This window comes from Cupressus sempervirens, unplaced genomic scaffold (genome assembly GCF_028749045.1).
Source record: "Cupressus sempervirens isolate cs-2001-9-10 unplaced genomic scaffold, ASM2874904v1 CseChr00s100002_03, whole genome shotgun sequence".
NCBI lineage: Eukaryota > Viridiplantae > Streptophyta > Pinopsida > Cupressales > Cupressaceae > Cupressus > Cupressus sempervirens.
The window spans coordinates 3,786,903-3,802,020 of record NW_028322207.1 but is presented as its reverse complement, the minus strand read 5'-3'; the positions used below and the strand labels follow the sequence as shown (position 1 = coordinate 3,802,020).

At 37.0% G+C, this 15,118-nt stretch overlaps 1 protein-coding gene across 2 annotated transcripts; it reads left to right on the top strand.

The window, feature by feature from the left end:
- Positions 1-9,234: 9,234 nt before the first annotated feature.
- Positions 9,235-14,466, top strand: LOC149527836 (BTB/POZ domain-containing protein At1g30440-like). Of its 2 annotated transcripts, XM_089812076.1 has the most exons (6): positions 9,235-9,571; positions 9,890-10,050; positions 10,196-10,325; positions 10,593-10,662; positions 10,854-12,071; positions 12,975-14,466. In XM_089812076.1, the coding sequence occupies exons 3-6, from the start codon at positions 10,267-10,269 to the stop codon at positions 13,554-13,556; spliced, it is 1,929 nt and encodes a 642-aa protein (XP_089668202.1). In that variant the 5' UTR covers positions 9,235-9,571; positions 9,890-10,050; positions 10,196-10,266; the 3' UTR covers positions 13,557-14,466. The 2 variants fall into 2 exon arrangements, with proteins under 2 accessions (XP_089668202.1, XP_089668203.1); XM_089812077.1 differs by lacking the exon at positions 9,890-10,050 and having other exon boundaries at positions 9,238-9,571.
- The last annotated feature ends 652 nt before the right edge of the window (positions 14,467-15,118 follow it).

The window sequence follows — 15,118 nt, the reverse complement described above, 5'->3', positions numbered from 1 at the left end:
CAGGTCATATTGTTCCTTCTACTTTGATTGTTTCAGAGAAAAATGAATATTCGGGAACAATTACTGCAGATGAGCAGGGAGAACAAATAGCTGCTGTGGATTCTGATACAGCGCTGTGGCACAATAGACTTGGGCACATGAGTGAGAAAGGTATGAAAGTACTTCATTCAAGGAAAGTTTTACCAGGTCTAAAATGTGTGAATATGGATTTCTGTGAAAGTTGTGTGTATGGAAAACAAAAGAGAGTGAGTTTTGTAAAGACAGGGAAGGAAAACAAAAAGGAGAAATTAGAGCTTGTGCATACAGATGTATGGGGACCGGCTCAGGTATCTTCCCTTGGTGGCTCTCATTATTATGTTACATTTATTGATGATGCAACTAGAAAAGTATGGGTTTATTTCCTTAGACAGAAATCTGATGTATTTCAAACTTTTAAGAAATGGAAATGCTTGGTTGAAAATGAGACTGGTAAGAAACTAAAATGTCTCAGATCTGATAATGGTGGTGAGTATTGCAGTCATGAATTTGAAGATTATTGCTCCACTAATGGTATTCGTAGACAAAAAACTGTTCCAAGGACTCCACAGGAAAATGGAGTGGCTGAACGCATGAACAGGACTATAATGGAGCGCGCAAGGAGCATGAGGTTGCATGCTGGGTTGCCCTTACACATGTGGGCGGAGGCTGTCAATACTGCAGTATATTTGATTAATAGAGGTCCCTCTACTCCTTTGGGCTGTGGTATTCCAGAGGAAGCATGGACTGGTAAGAAGGTGAGTTATTCTTTTCTCAAGACCTTCGGTTGTGAAGCTTTTGCTCATATAAACTCTGAAAATAGAACCAAGCTAGAAGCTAAATCAAAGAAATGTGTCTTTGTTGGATATGGCATTAATGAATTTGGTTATAGGCTTTGGGATTTTGAAAATCATAAAATTATAAGAAGTCGGGATGTCATATTCAATGAAAAAGTGTTGTACAAAGATCTGTTGCAGCAACATGAGAAGAAAGAAGATGATTATGTAGTGCTGGATGATACTCCAAAAGCTGATGTTCCAGCCATTCCTCATGATGTGCAACAACCGCAACAACAAATACCACATACACCAGTGAATGTTAGACGGTCAACAAGGCCAATTAGACCTCCACAAAGGTTTTCTCCCTCTTTGTATTCTATTTTACTTACTGATGCTGGTGAACCTGAAAGTTATGATGAAGCTGTGCAGGTGGATACTAAGATTCAGTGGGAGTCTGCAATGAAAGATGAAATGGACTCTTTGCTGAAAAATAAGACATGGGATTTGTGCAAGTTGCCTGCAGGTAAAAAGGCTTTACAGAATAAATGGGTTTACAGGTTGAAAGAAGAGGAAGGAGGTAAGAAAAGATTTAAGGCCAGGTTAGTTGTAAAAGGATTTGCACAGAAAAAAGGAATTGATTTTGATGAAATATTTTCTCCTGTTGTTAAAATGACTTCTATTCGTACTGTTTTAAGTCTTGTGGCTACTGAAGATTTGCATTTAGAGCAGATGGATGTTAAAACAGCCTTTCTTCATGGTGATTTGGATGAAGAAATATATATGGCTCAGCCACAGGGTTTTGAGGTCAAAGGTAAGGAGAACTTAGTGTGCAAATTGAAGAAAAGTTTATATGGCCTGAAACAAGCACCTCGGCAATGGTATCTGAAATTTGACAGTTTTATGCATGAGCATGGATATAACAGGTGTCATTCAGATTACTGTGTTTATTTTAAGAGGTTGGATGATGATAGCTATATTATTTTATGTCTATATGTTGATGATATGCTTATAGCTGGGTCTAACATGGATCATATTAAGGGGCTGAAACGCCAATTAGCACATGCATTTGCTATGAAGGATTTGGGGGCAGCAAAACAAATCCTTGGTATGAAGATTTGCAGAGATAGGAAGAACAAAACATTGACGCTATCTCAAGCTGATTATGTTGAGAAGGTGTTGCAACGTTTCTCTATGGAGAATGCTAAAGCTGTCAGCACACCTTTACCTGGTCATTTGAAATTGACTAAGGAGATGTGTCCCAAGACACAAGAAGAGGAGGATAAGATGTCCAAGGTACCCTATGCTTCAGCTGTAGGAAGTTTGATGTATGCTATGGTATGCACTAGGCCAGATATTGCACATGCAGTGGGAGTTGTTAGCAGGTATATGAGTCATCCAGGTTTTGAGCATTGGAATGCTGTCAAGTGGATTCTCAGATATTTGAGAGGAACATCCAATAAGTGTTTACACTTTGGGGGCTCCACTACTGCTTTACAGGGCTATGTTGACTCAGATTTGGCTGGGGATATTGATACCAGGCGGAGTACTACAGGTTATGTCTTTACTGTTGGTGGGGCAGCCGTGAGCTGGGTTTCTAGGCTACAGAAGATTAATGCTCTCTCCACTACAGAGGCAGAGTATGTTGCTGCTACAGAGGCCGCCAAAGAGATGATATGGCTTCAGTTCTTCTTGGAAGAATTGGGACATCCTCAGAAGGATAATTATTTGTTCACAGATAGTCAGAGTGCCATTCATCTTGCTAAGAATTCAGCTCTGCATTCTAAGACCAAACACATACAGTTGCGGTACCATTTCATTCGGTCAGTTTTGGAGGATGGACAGTTAAAGCTGGAGAAGATACATACCAATGAAAATCCAGCAGATATGTTGACAAAGGTTGTCACAAGGGAGAAGCTGAACTCCTCTTCAGCTTCAGTTGGTCTTTTAGACTAAATGTGAATAAAAGAACAGCAGAGTCCAGGGTGGTTTGATCCAGTGGGAGCCCCATGCGGTAGTTGTATTGCTACAGGATCAGTCTCCAAGTGGGAGATTGTTGTTTAGTGTGGAGCCTGATCAGTCCCCAAGTGGGAGATTGTTAGATTGTGGTGACTGATCAGGAAAGTACTGTACATACTTCATAAATAGTGGGGTTCGGGGCATCGCCCCGAAAAAAATTTTTTTGGGAAGTAGCCGACATCGACATGGTAGCCGACATATTATGGCCGACATATGGCCGACATGTTATAACCCTAAAGCGGTTTAATACTTGTATAAAAAGGGCTTAGGGTTGGGTATTTTTGATATGTGGTGATACGAAATTGGTTCTTGCGGCGGTATTGAGCTGTAAGGGATTACGGATTGTAATCAGGTTGTAATCACTGGATTGTAATAAGATCGGACTTGCTGTTTGGTGGACGTAGCCCAGGGATTGGGTGAACCACGTTAAATCTTGGTGCCTTGTGTTCATTTCTGTGTGTTCTATTATTTTCTGTTATTGGTTATATTTGCATGTAGTTTTTTATTTCTGTCCGTGGTTTATCCTAACAAAAAGGACTTTATGTGTGCACTTTAGGTGGGTTAGAAGAATGGGGTCTTTTATTTAATTAAAAGGGGACATGTTCTTTTAATCAAATAATGAACTTAGGATAGCATAGTCAAACTATAAGTTATAATCAAATAAATTGATTATTAGCAATTTGGCTTAGGTAAGTGATTAAATTAATTTAGCCAAAATGTTGAAAAGGGGGCTAATAGTCTAGATGACCATTTTTAGGTGATTACAATAACCATAAACTCTATCAACCTTATGTTCCTTGAGACTCCATTAACCTTGATTTATTTTTTCCTTCTACACCTCACTCATCTCAAACCCCATCCTACTTGCCCTTTTTATCTAATTTCAAGATCCAAAAGATATGTGAACTTAGCATACCTAATTATGATCTTGGACACAAAATTTTTCCTACACCACCTATTTCTTCTTTATATTTTTTTTCCCACCTCCTATTGCCTACATACCCAATCCTCCTATTATCTCTCAACCTAGTATGGTTTCTTTTGTTCTTCATTATAAAGGAGAAAAGGACCTCATGTTGATTGATCATACCCTTAGTAAAATATCTAAAATAACTAAACATAATAGTCATGCTTGTGATCATCATCACAAGTATTATGTTAGAGCCTACAACTATGCCTCTCAAAACATTTATTCACCTCGTAAACCTCCTCATGCTTCACTTTCCTTTGACTAGCCCATGGCTAAACCTATGGAGGAAGTGAATTTAAACAAAGTTAAAATGAATAGTTAGATTCTATTACAATTAGTTTGGATAAAGAAGATACTCGTGATGATGATGTTCATGACACTAACAATGATATTCATGCTAGTGATTCTATTGATATGTATGAGACTATTGATATTGATAATGATTTATCAATTATGCTTTAAAAATAGTTATCTATCACTCTTATTAACAAATATAATGAACTATCTTTACAACATGGTCCTTGTTTGGAATTGGATGTTATTCCATCTATTGTTCTTGATGTTTCTCCTCTTTTGAGTTGTCCACCTTCCTTAAACACTATAGACTAACATTGGAGAGAGTGAGGGAGAAGAGATACATTTGATTAGATTCTCTTGCACAACTACCTTTATATATTTTCATATTGTAATGTGCGATGTGACACTTTTTGTATGTACTATTTATATTTCTTTAAACAATCACCGTTTCTCTATTGGCACAAGGCGATAAAGGAATCACAAATGTCATACTCATGTTTCTATTTGTATCCAAATTCTTCTACATGTTGTGTTGTACATGTGATTTTCTGTTGTCTAATTAGGATGATGCAAACAAGTAGTTTCATATTTTTTTGGTTTTTGTGATGCCAACTAGAAAATACTCTTCTAATTTGTAGCTCTTACATGTATTTCTTCCATTGTGTTGTAGTTCTACTTCCTTTTGGGAATAATGATATTTTCATTTGGATATAATATTTTAGATATGATCATCTTGACCCTAGAATTGGTATATCCCTCTTGTATGTTCTTTCATCACATGTTCATTTCCCTTGATTTGTTTTTTCTTAGGGGAACTTCATAGTGGGAATCTCTCCAGTGGAGGCATGTGCACTTTGCTAAATCCATTGCTCCCATTAAGGTGTTTGCAACATATTTAACATGGAGGCCTACACTTTGCTCATATTTTACACACACATTATCTTTTATGCTACTTTACACTTAGATCCCTTATGGAGACACAATCCTTAAGGATAGACGACTCTTTTCTAGGTCCCTTATTGGATATGTAGTCCTTAAAGATATATCCTTGGTGGATTGACTAGCATGGGTACATAAACTATGCTAGAACTTTTAATGTCATATTTTCTCATGCATTTTTTTGTATGTTCAAGAGAAAAATAAATAATCTTGCTGGGACTAAGTAATCCTCCCCCTCTCTCTCCCTATTACGAATCTCTTATCTTAATTTTGGATTTGACAAGGACTTAAGTCACTTAAGGGTTTGATGCTTCCTTGTCCCTTTAACTTTGATAAGACCATCTTATGTATTCGATCTACTTTACCATGAGCATGAGTTTTTCTCATAGTCCCACTAAAGCAGGGGATAAATGTACCATCCTAAATAGTTAACACTCATTAATTTGGAAGCTCAAGAACTTTTTGGGCCTCATTTAAGCAATATCCTAGACCATAGATACATTTTTCATTTAGTTTCTTGCATTTCCTTCTGATTGATCTTTGAACCACCTATACACTCAAGATACTCGAGGTTCTACCTTGAAATTAGACCCTCTCAGGTATAAGTCTCACATGTGCAACCTATACTTGTGTATAGGTCGAGGTTGAAATACACTGTGTTTTTGTGGGATTTTGGGGTCCATTTCAAGATACTTTATTTTTTGTCCAGTACAATCAACCCTCACAATTTGGAGAGTGAGATCACTATATAGAAAGTGTCTTTTCCCCTTATTTTCACATATCATCGAAATCTTCTATTCTAAAGAGAAAATAATCAAGTCCAAGGTGTATTCAAGAAACTTTTTGGTGATTTCTAGCGAGAAATAAATGATTTGGCTCAAAAATTTGAAAGCTTCCATTCATTCAAAGCATATCTTTTATTGATTGAGTGAATTCTCTTTTCCATGTTGGATTGGAGAGGAATTCCTAATTGAGAAAGAAGATCCACACATTATTCTTTCTCCACCTTCTCTATCCAAGCCATCAATTGTACATACATCCATGATCTATGATTTGACATTTGTAGATTCATAGAATTTGTGAAGACATCCTACATTCTACACACACACACACACACACACACACACACACACACACACACACACACACACACACACACACACACACACATTCATTAATCTTTGTAAATATAGTGGACCCAAATCCATCAATGAAGGTTTGGTAAGCATCATTTTTCTTGTTTTGCATGCTTTACTTATTTTAGTTCAAGGTTGATTCCTAAATGGGGGCTTGACTAAGGCAAGCCCCTTCCCACTAATAATTTTTCTTTTTCTTGTGCGTAGGTGTAGATTCATAGACTTTCAGATTAGTATTTTATAGATCTAGAATTGTGGTTTCCATTATATATATGAGATTTTTCAACTTTTAACATCTTGGGTATAAGTTGACCTATACCCCAATCGACCTATATATAGAAAGTTGACATGTTCCTAAGGCTCTTAATAATTTTTCATAATTTCTAGCTTCAACCCCCTGGTTCTAAATCCAGATATATTTCAAGTTTTGGTGCAATTTGATGGTCCTTTTTTATATTTGAACTTATATCCTCTACTAGCCCTCAAGGTGGGTAATTTTCTTTTCTTTTTCATTTTATAACACTTAATTTGACATACTAGATCAAATTTCTTATAGTTTATCATTGTCTAAGTGTTTGCACATTTGCATATTGTTATATTTCCATCATCCACACATTGTCATATTTCAATGAGAAAAATTAGAATTAACACACCTAAAGAACTTAGACCTAACATTGTCACCCTTATATCCATTTGGGTTGTGCTAACCCCACACCCCACCCCCTCCCTGACCCTCCAATATATATATTTTAGCGGTCTACTACATTGGATGACCATTTTTATACATTACACAAAGTGAAACAATCTTTCAATTAGATCACTTTGATAAGGAATCACCATTAACATACAATCAACAACCATTTTGATATCCAACCATGAACACTAGCCATCGAGACATATGCTAATGCTATTCCATTTTATACATTACACAAAGTGATAAAATCTTTCAATTAGAACACTTTGATTAGGAACCATCATTAACACATAATCAACAACCATTTTGACATCCAACCTTGGACATTAGCTATCTAGACATATGTTCATGTCATACAATTTTATACATTGCACAAAGTGAAATAATCTTTCAATCAAAACACTTTGATCAGGAACCATCATTAACATATAATCAACAACCATTTTGACATCTAACCCTGAACATTGTCTATTTAGACATATGTTGATGTCATGCCATTTTATACACTACATAAAGTGAAACAATCTTTCAATTAGAACACTTTGATCAAGAACCATCATTAACATATAATGATCAACCATTTTGACATCCAACCTTGAACATTAGCTATCTAGACATATGTTGATGCCATCTAAAACATACATCACTCCAAGACTGCCAACATGAGTTAACCCAAATGCCAAAACACAACTCAACAATGATACTTATTTCCTTTGACACGAGTTGACATAATTATCAACCCAATGCTCCATAGGTTGTCATGAAACACAACACCCATCTAATATTTGTCAACCATCATACTTTATTTTATGTCTTCAACCACCAACTCTTTCATATATTTTCAACAATAAGCTCCATGTGATTGATATCCAAAGAGCTTTAACAACAGGCTTCATGTGATCAACATCCATGTTTTAAATAATCTACTCCATACTTGGTGTTGTATTCATAAATCTCCTAGCTTCAATATATTTGTCATCTCATTAGGTTGAGAACAAAGACCATCAAATTGACCTGAATCATAACATATTGCAAGAAAACATTACTCATATAAAAGCCATGGTCCCAAAAAGGATCATCTAAGTTGAGGATATAACCTTTCTAGTTGAAGACATAATAATGTCAAACTTCTAAGACATTTGAAGAGTAAAATAGCACAAAATTGCACCATTTACCCTAAATAACGATGGGGGAAATTTAGATAGAAGAAAGAACACATGGATGAGAAAATTAACCAACTGGACATGAGTAAATGAAGAATTAACATGATAGAGTGCCCAAGCACAGATGTGGAAATTAAAAGGTATGCAAGCTTGAGAAAATCAAAACAATTGTTGAACATAACAACTTAAGAGAAAAATAATATTATGTCAAACAATTCAATCTCACATTAAAGCAAGAGAAAATCCACTATATAGGGAGCATATGTAAAATCCACTAGTTGAGCACCCTAACTTTGTGCTTCTCAAAATCCTATGTGGAAACTTCAAATTACTCCAATTTTTTTATAGTAGCTTACTTGGCAAGTCCCCTGCTTATAACTAAGGTTTCAGAGCCACATCATCAAATATGACGCCACATCAGCATGCTTTTTGTCAAGGTGTCTAAAATAACCCCCTAAAAAAAGTGAGGCCAATCATAGTGAATTGGAGACCCCCATACTTGTGCAACTGATGTGACATCACACTATTGGTTGTTTTTTGGGAAAAAGGGACACTTTTCATTCAACTATGGCTAGTCATCATTAGGAAGAACAACTTTAAAATCACAACTATTGGTACAATCTTGTCAAAAATATTAGATATTAAATCAACAAGTGTGGGTGTTAAGTTAACAACTCCTATCACAACCATTGGAACATGCTCAAGTACCGGGTCTTCTCCCTTAGCTAAGGACTAGCTCTTGATGTAGAAAACACTTAAAATGAGTGAGTTGAAAATAATTTTTTATATTTGTACATGAACATTATTGGAAACATAATGACATTGCATCATAGAACCTACAATATGCAAATAAGTACATATCATTTCTACTAATACTCTAAGAATATAGTCATTGACAACTTTGTTCAAGGAAAAATGATGAGCGAGAATAAATTTCTTGATTAAAATTTATAATAGAATATCTGTGATCTCTAAATAATAAAAAGAAATCCAAATAAAAGTTATTATTTGTTGAATAAAACTTTTATTAAATTTTTTAATAATCAACTCTTGAGTCCTATAGACTATAGACTATTTGATCTTACATACATTAGCAAAAACTTTCAACTAAGCTTCCCTACTTTTATTATGAATCATGATTGATATTTTCAAAATTTTAAAAAAGCAAAATTATCTAAACAAGATAGGTAAAAGTCTATAATTACCCAGCTAAACAAGAAAGGTAATGACAAAATTTAAGAACAATGGGCGCGGTCATGTATTTTATGTGACTTCGGAGGCTATTTTTCCCTTTCTCGCGGTTGGTATGAGTATTAAAATTTTCTTCCACACATGTCTGAAGTTTGCGGTGCGGATGCTGTAAAGTAATAATTTACATCAATCAACGCCAGATCAGGACTGAACAGACAGCTTGCAATCGCTTAGTAGCAAATATTCTCCAATTTACACATCTACCGGAGCAAAATCATTGATTTCTACTGGGCTTTACTACAGACAATTCTCTGCCATACCAGTTCCAGAAGCATCTACCAAATGTTGAGATCCGGGGTTAGAGAAATAAGGTAAAATGTCCTGCCTTTGACTTGGAATTCAATGACGATGTCTTCTAATACCGCTTTTCATGCTGTTTTCCTTTCCTTACCCCTCCCTCTCTCTCATCTTCTTTTTCATTCTGTGTTTACATTAAAAATCACTCAGCCCATTTCAGTAGAAAACCTTCATCTGGGTGGTCCACAACGATTTTCAATCATTTCCCCTTTTTGTCTCTTGCCTGTCAAGAATATATAGCCGTCCAACGCAAATGCGATAAGATATCTGGCATAACTTCCTGCTTCGCTTGTTTTTTCTGACCATTTCTCGTGTTTTCTCTGTTTCTGCAGAAGACTTCTGCCGCCTAAAGAGAAAAGGGCGTGGGAAACTGTATTATCTTGATTGGTGAAGTCTTGTCTCTACCTCACATTGCTATGCAATCTCAAATGAAGACACCCTTCGCAGTGTTCAGTCCAAATGTTTAACTGCCTTCTCCTGTTTTCATTTAATGGTACGTGAAGGTTTTTAGGTTCCTGTTTGAATACCTTTTCATTCTCGATCTGTATTTTGTTTCAAATTTGTTGGTACATTTTTGAGTCCATCCTTGAGCTAAAAGCGTGTGCCGATATCTTATGGGGTTTCTGCTAACGATACAGATGAATAGAGCTCATTGAGCTGGTGGCATTGATGCTGGTAATCCAGCATTGGTCAAAGATCCGTGGTTAAAATGGCCTTTGAGATGTTGAGCTCCAAGCCTGATGGATTTCAACGCAGAGGACAAGCATGGTACGTCTAACCATTGTTCATTTTTTGCCCCCATATCTCCATTAAATTGCATTTATCCATTCTTTCAGTTTTGGAACTGTTGGTCCAACCATTGTTGCTTGGGAGTAGAATACTCGGACGACTGGATCTGTCTCAATCTTTTTTCATTCGGTTTCCCGTGTGTTGGGTACTAACGATTGTAGCATAAATCATACCCAAAAAGGTTTTAGAACTTTAGTTTTTGATAGTACTCGAATAGCTCGATAATCCGATGTAAACTACTTTCAGGTTCTGCACAACTGGACTACCGAGCGACATTGTAATAGAGGTGGAGGAAATGTCATTCCATCTACACAAGGTCCCACTTTAAGCCCATCCTTTTTCCTTTTTGAGAAAAGTCATTTTGGCATGCTTGATATTTTCTCAGGGAATGTAAAATTGCTTGACGGGGAGCACTAAAACCTAAATAAAGTAGCATGTTTAAGGGTCTAAAGTTATGATAGTGCCCTTCCCTGACCTAGTACTGTTCACCATTGCAATGCACTGCAGTTTCCTCTAATGTCAAGATGTGGAAAATTGTCACGATTAATACCTGAAACCCCAGACGAGGAGGAGGAAGGAAGTTGCCGTATCACTCTTCTGGACATTCCCGGTGGGGCCGATGCATTCGAACTTGCTGCGAAATTCTGCTATGGTGTCAAATTGGAATTCACGGCCTTCAATGTAACTGCCCTTCGCTGCGCCGCAGAGTATCTGGAAATGGCTGAAGAGTTTGGGGAGGGGAATCTCATATCAAAAACTGACGATTTCCTCAGTCATGTAGTTCTTAGAAGCTGGAAGGATTCAGTCCAGACTTTACAAAGCTGCGAGAGCTTAATGCCACTAGCTGAAGAACTTAATGTTGTGAAGAAATGCGTTGATTCGATTGCTATGAAGGCTTGCACAGATCCCAGACTCTTTGGTTGGCCGATGACGGAGGGAGCAGGGCAAGGGATGCAGAGTCCTGGAGGAAATGTTCTTTGGAACGGAATTAATACAGGTCCAAGGGCAAGAACAGCTGGATCGGATTGGTGGTATGAAGATATTGCAGTTCTGAGCCTAAATTTTTTTAGGAGAGTAATATCTGCAATGGAAGAAAAAGAAATCAGACAAGAAAGCATCACGGGAGCTGTAATTTACTATGCAAAGAAATCCATTCCTGGGCTAACACGACGAGGTATAGCTACATCTATTAATTTACATTCTGCCCCTTCTGAGGTTGATCCGAAAGAATTTCTGGAAACAATAGAAAGCCTTCTTCCCGAAAGTAGGGTTGATAGTGCAACAAATTTTCTATTCGGATTGCTTAGAACAGCAAACATACTAGATGCCTCTGATTCATGTAAGATGAATCTTGAGAGAAGAATCGGGTTGCAGCTGGAACAGGCCACTCTGGATGATCTGCTCATGCCAAGCTATTCTTACACTGTTGAAACTCTATATGATATTGACTGTGTACAAAGGATTTTGCAGTATTTCTTATCGAATCACCATGGTGCAGATTCCGCTGTGGCTAATCCACATGGATACGAAGATGGTGGCTTTATGGGATCACCCTCATTGACACCAATCACGGCAGTTGGTAAACTTGTAGACGGTTATTTGGCCGAGGTTGCTCCTGATGGGAATCTAAAACCAACCAAATTTCAGATGTTAGCTGAAGTTTTGCCAGATTATGCAAGGGTTTTTGATGATGGGTTGTATAGAGCCATTGATGTGTACTTGAAGGTAGTATACTTCTCGACAGAGTCTATGTATAAACCAATGCATATTTCGAGGAATATGCATGGATGATCTATTTCATATATTGGATTGTTTTGGTGATTTATTTTATGGTTACTGGATTGATTTTCTTTGTCAGATTTTGGGTGGGTTCTGTAGTCAGCGACTGTTTTCTCATGCTGGATCTTGATGTCATTTCTCGTGCTGGGAAGCTTTGCTGGTTCATGATACCAATTCATTTTTTTCCAAGTTATGGGTTTTAAGAAATTTAAGGCCCGTTTTCTTGCTTTTGGTTTGCACTTGTCAATTTGAGATGTTCCATTTCGTCAATGCTTTTAGGAGTGGGTGGTTTTAGGGTCGTCTTGCTGATATTGTATGACTTTCATACTGAATTTACGTTTCAGCACTTGGGGATCTGCTGTTGTTATCTTGCTTTATTGCAGAACTATGTTTTTCCTCACTTTTTTTGGACATTTTAAGCTGGGAGTTGCCTGGTGTTTTGGCCGTTCTGGTCTGCTTTGTTTTGTTTTGTTGGGCGATTCATCTGGCTGAGGGTTAAGATTTTCAGGTATTCTTTTGTTTGGTTTTGGAAGATTTCTTGTACAGATGTTCTTGTCATAGCTTATATTCATGGTCTGAAGTGGTTATTATTCCTTGGTGTTTCCTTCTTTTTGCTTCTTTCCGTCTTGTAAAGGGGTTTGAATTTGTAGTTTAGTTTGTATCCATACGCTTTAGGAACATTAACATTTATTATGTTTTATAAACATCAAAATTCCATTTGGGCCTGCGTTTTTCTCTGGAGTTAACTCTGTGATACTAGTATTTTCTGATTCTTGTTCGCTTGAATGGGAAAATAGTGTCAGTCAATTTGAAATTTCTTATGGTGACTTATTGTGGTATGCTTTTCAGGCGCATCCTTGGGTGACTCTGGAAGAGCGAGAGAAGATCTGTAGCATCATGGATTGCCAGAAGCTCACGCTTGAAGCCTGTACTCATGCTGCCCAAAATGAACGTCTTCCCTTGCGTGTTGTTGTACAAGTGCTCTTCTTTGAGCAACTCCAGTTGAGAAATGCAATCGCTGGTTCTTTTATGGCAGCAGATGGCGCTGATCCAGCACATACTTTACCCTTCAATCCTATCACAGACCTGGCATTGTCAAGTACAGTTGCGGGTGGGGAGAGATGGAACAACACTATCAGAGAGAATCAACTACTTAAAATGGATATAGATACCATGAGATCACGTGTGCATGAACTGGAAAGAGTGTGTTCAACTATGAGGCATGCAATACAACAAATTGACAAACCTAAAGTACGAGATAGCAAAACTACCGGCAGCAGTTGGAACTTAATGTCAAAGAAATTTGGATGCAAGTTTAGGATGCAAGTTTGTGATTCTCAGCAAAGAAAAGTAATGGACGGAAGAAGCGGGAACAGGAGCAATACTGGGGTTAGAAGAAGCGTTAGGCATAGTATAGACAGCTCATCATAAGGCATTTTCTGAAGAAACTAAAAAGTAATGGACGGAAGAAGCGGGAACAGGAGCAATACTGGGGTTAGAAGAAGCGTTAGGCATAGTATAGACAGCTCATCATAAGGCATTTTCTGAAGAAACTAACTGGCCATTTCATATCTTGGATAGGGCATGTTCTGAACAAACCAATTGGCCATTTACTTCATTGATTCAAGGACCTGTGGACTGAATCGGTAGGTGAGTTAAATTTTACTGCTATTCGATACCAATTCTGCCAGCTGGAGACATGTTCAACTCAGAGAAATCCCGAAGGTATTCCCACTTTTAAGCCCCTCCCATTCTTCTGTTGACACAAATTGACAGATCTCATATTTTAAACCTTTAATAATCAATCTTGCCTTTCACTTCACATGTCTTCCCCTTACAAATGAAGTCAGGATAAGATGGATGATTAAGTTATCCCCTCCTACCAATTATTAATCAACATGCCTAATGTGGTCTGCTGAAAGATGAACCCGTCAGCTCATTGCTTTCAAGCAAGAAAGTTACCATTCTACCACTGCCCTCATCCACACACAAAAGTGGTAAATAGTTAGCTTATATTAGAGTAGAGCAAAATCAACCTTTGACCACCATGATCTATAAAAAAAGCCTGTCCAATGAGTTGAAATCTACTCACCCACTCATAATGTGGAGTAGAATGGAATGTTGCATATAATGAACAATTGTTATTTACCAAAATCGCTTTTGATGTGCTTATACGTATCTGGCAGAGCACAATTCTTGTGATTGAACTCACTGCCATGTGGTTGTTAATCAACTGTATCCTGGACCAGGTTGATCATGTTAATTTTATCTGCTTCAGTTTTTGTTTTGCAAATACAATCAAGGTTTGAGATTTTAGTTTAAATAGAATCACGCTTTTATCTTTGGCTTGCAAACTAATTTTAAATCATCTCTCTGTCCCCATATCAACTTTATGATTGGTAGTATGATACTTTTCATATTTTTACAAAGCAAAACTCCATTTTTGTGCTTATTTATTGTTAAGAGTATTTCGTTAATTTTACAGTGTAGACTTGAGGGTAACACCTGCGTATTATTATTCCATCAAGAACTAATGGACTTATTCTATTGGTTACTTTTGATGATCATTAGAAATAGGCTGACCTGAAAGAAAGGTATGTGTTGACATTTCAGGGTATAGTCTGTTTATGTGCTCAGAATAATTGATAAATATTGTAATTTAAGCTATTAATGAAGATTCATTAACAATGACTGGTATTAATTCACATTCTGTAGAATCAATATAGTTATTCTTTCTTGGATAGGGAATAGGGAACGGAATTGTTATGATCATTTGTTAAAATCTTATCAGTTACTCCATGTTCTCATGTGGCTGCTTAAGTGTCATTTCTGCTTAATTTTAAGCGGGAGAGTGTCCCCATGCAATGTTTTAAGTGAAGGGGAAAAAATTGATTTGGCTTCCCAAATATGTTCTCCCCCATTTTTTATTGCCTTATTTTTAGTGTGATCTTTTTGTAATAAAAATATTGGTATTAATTTTGTTAAGAATGCAA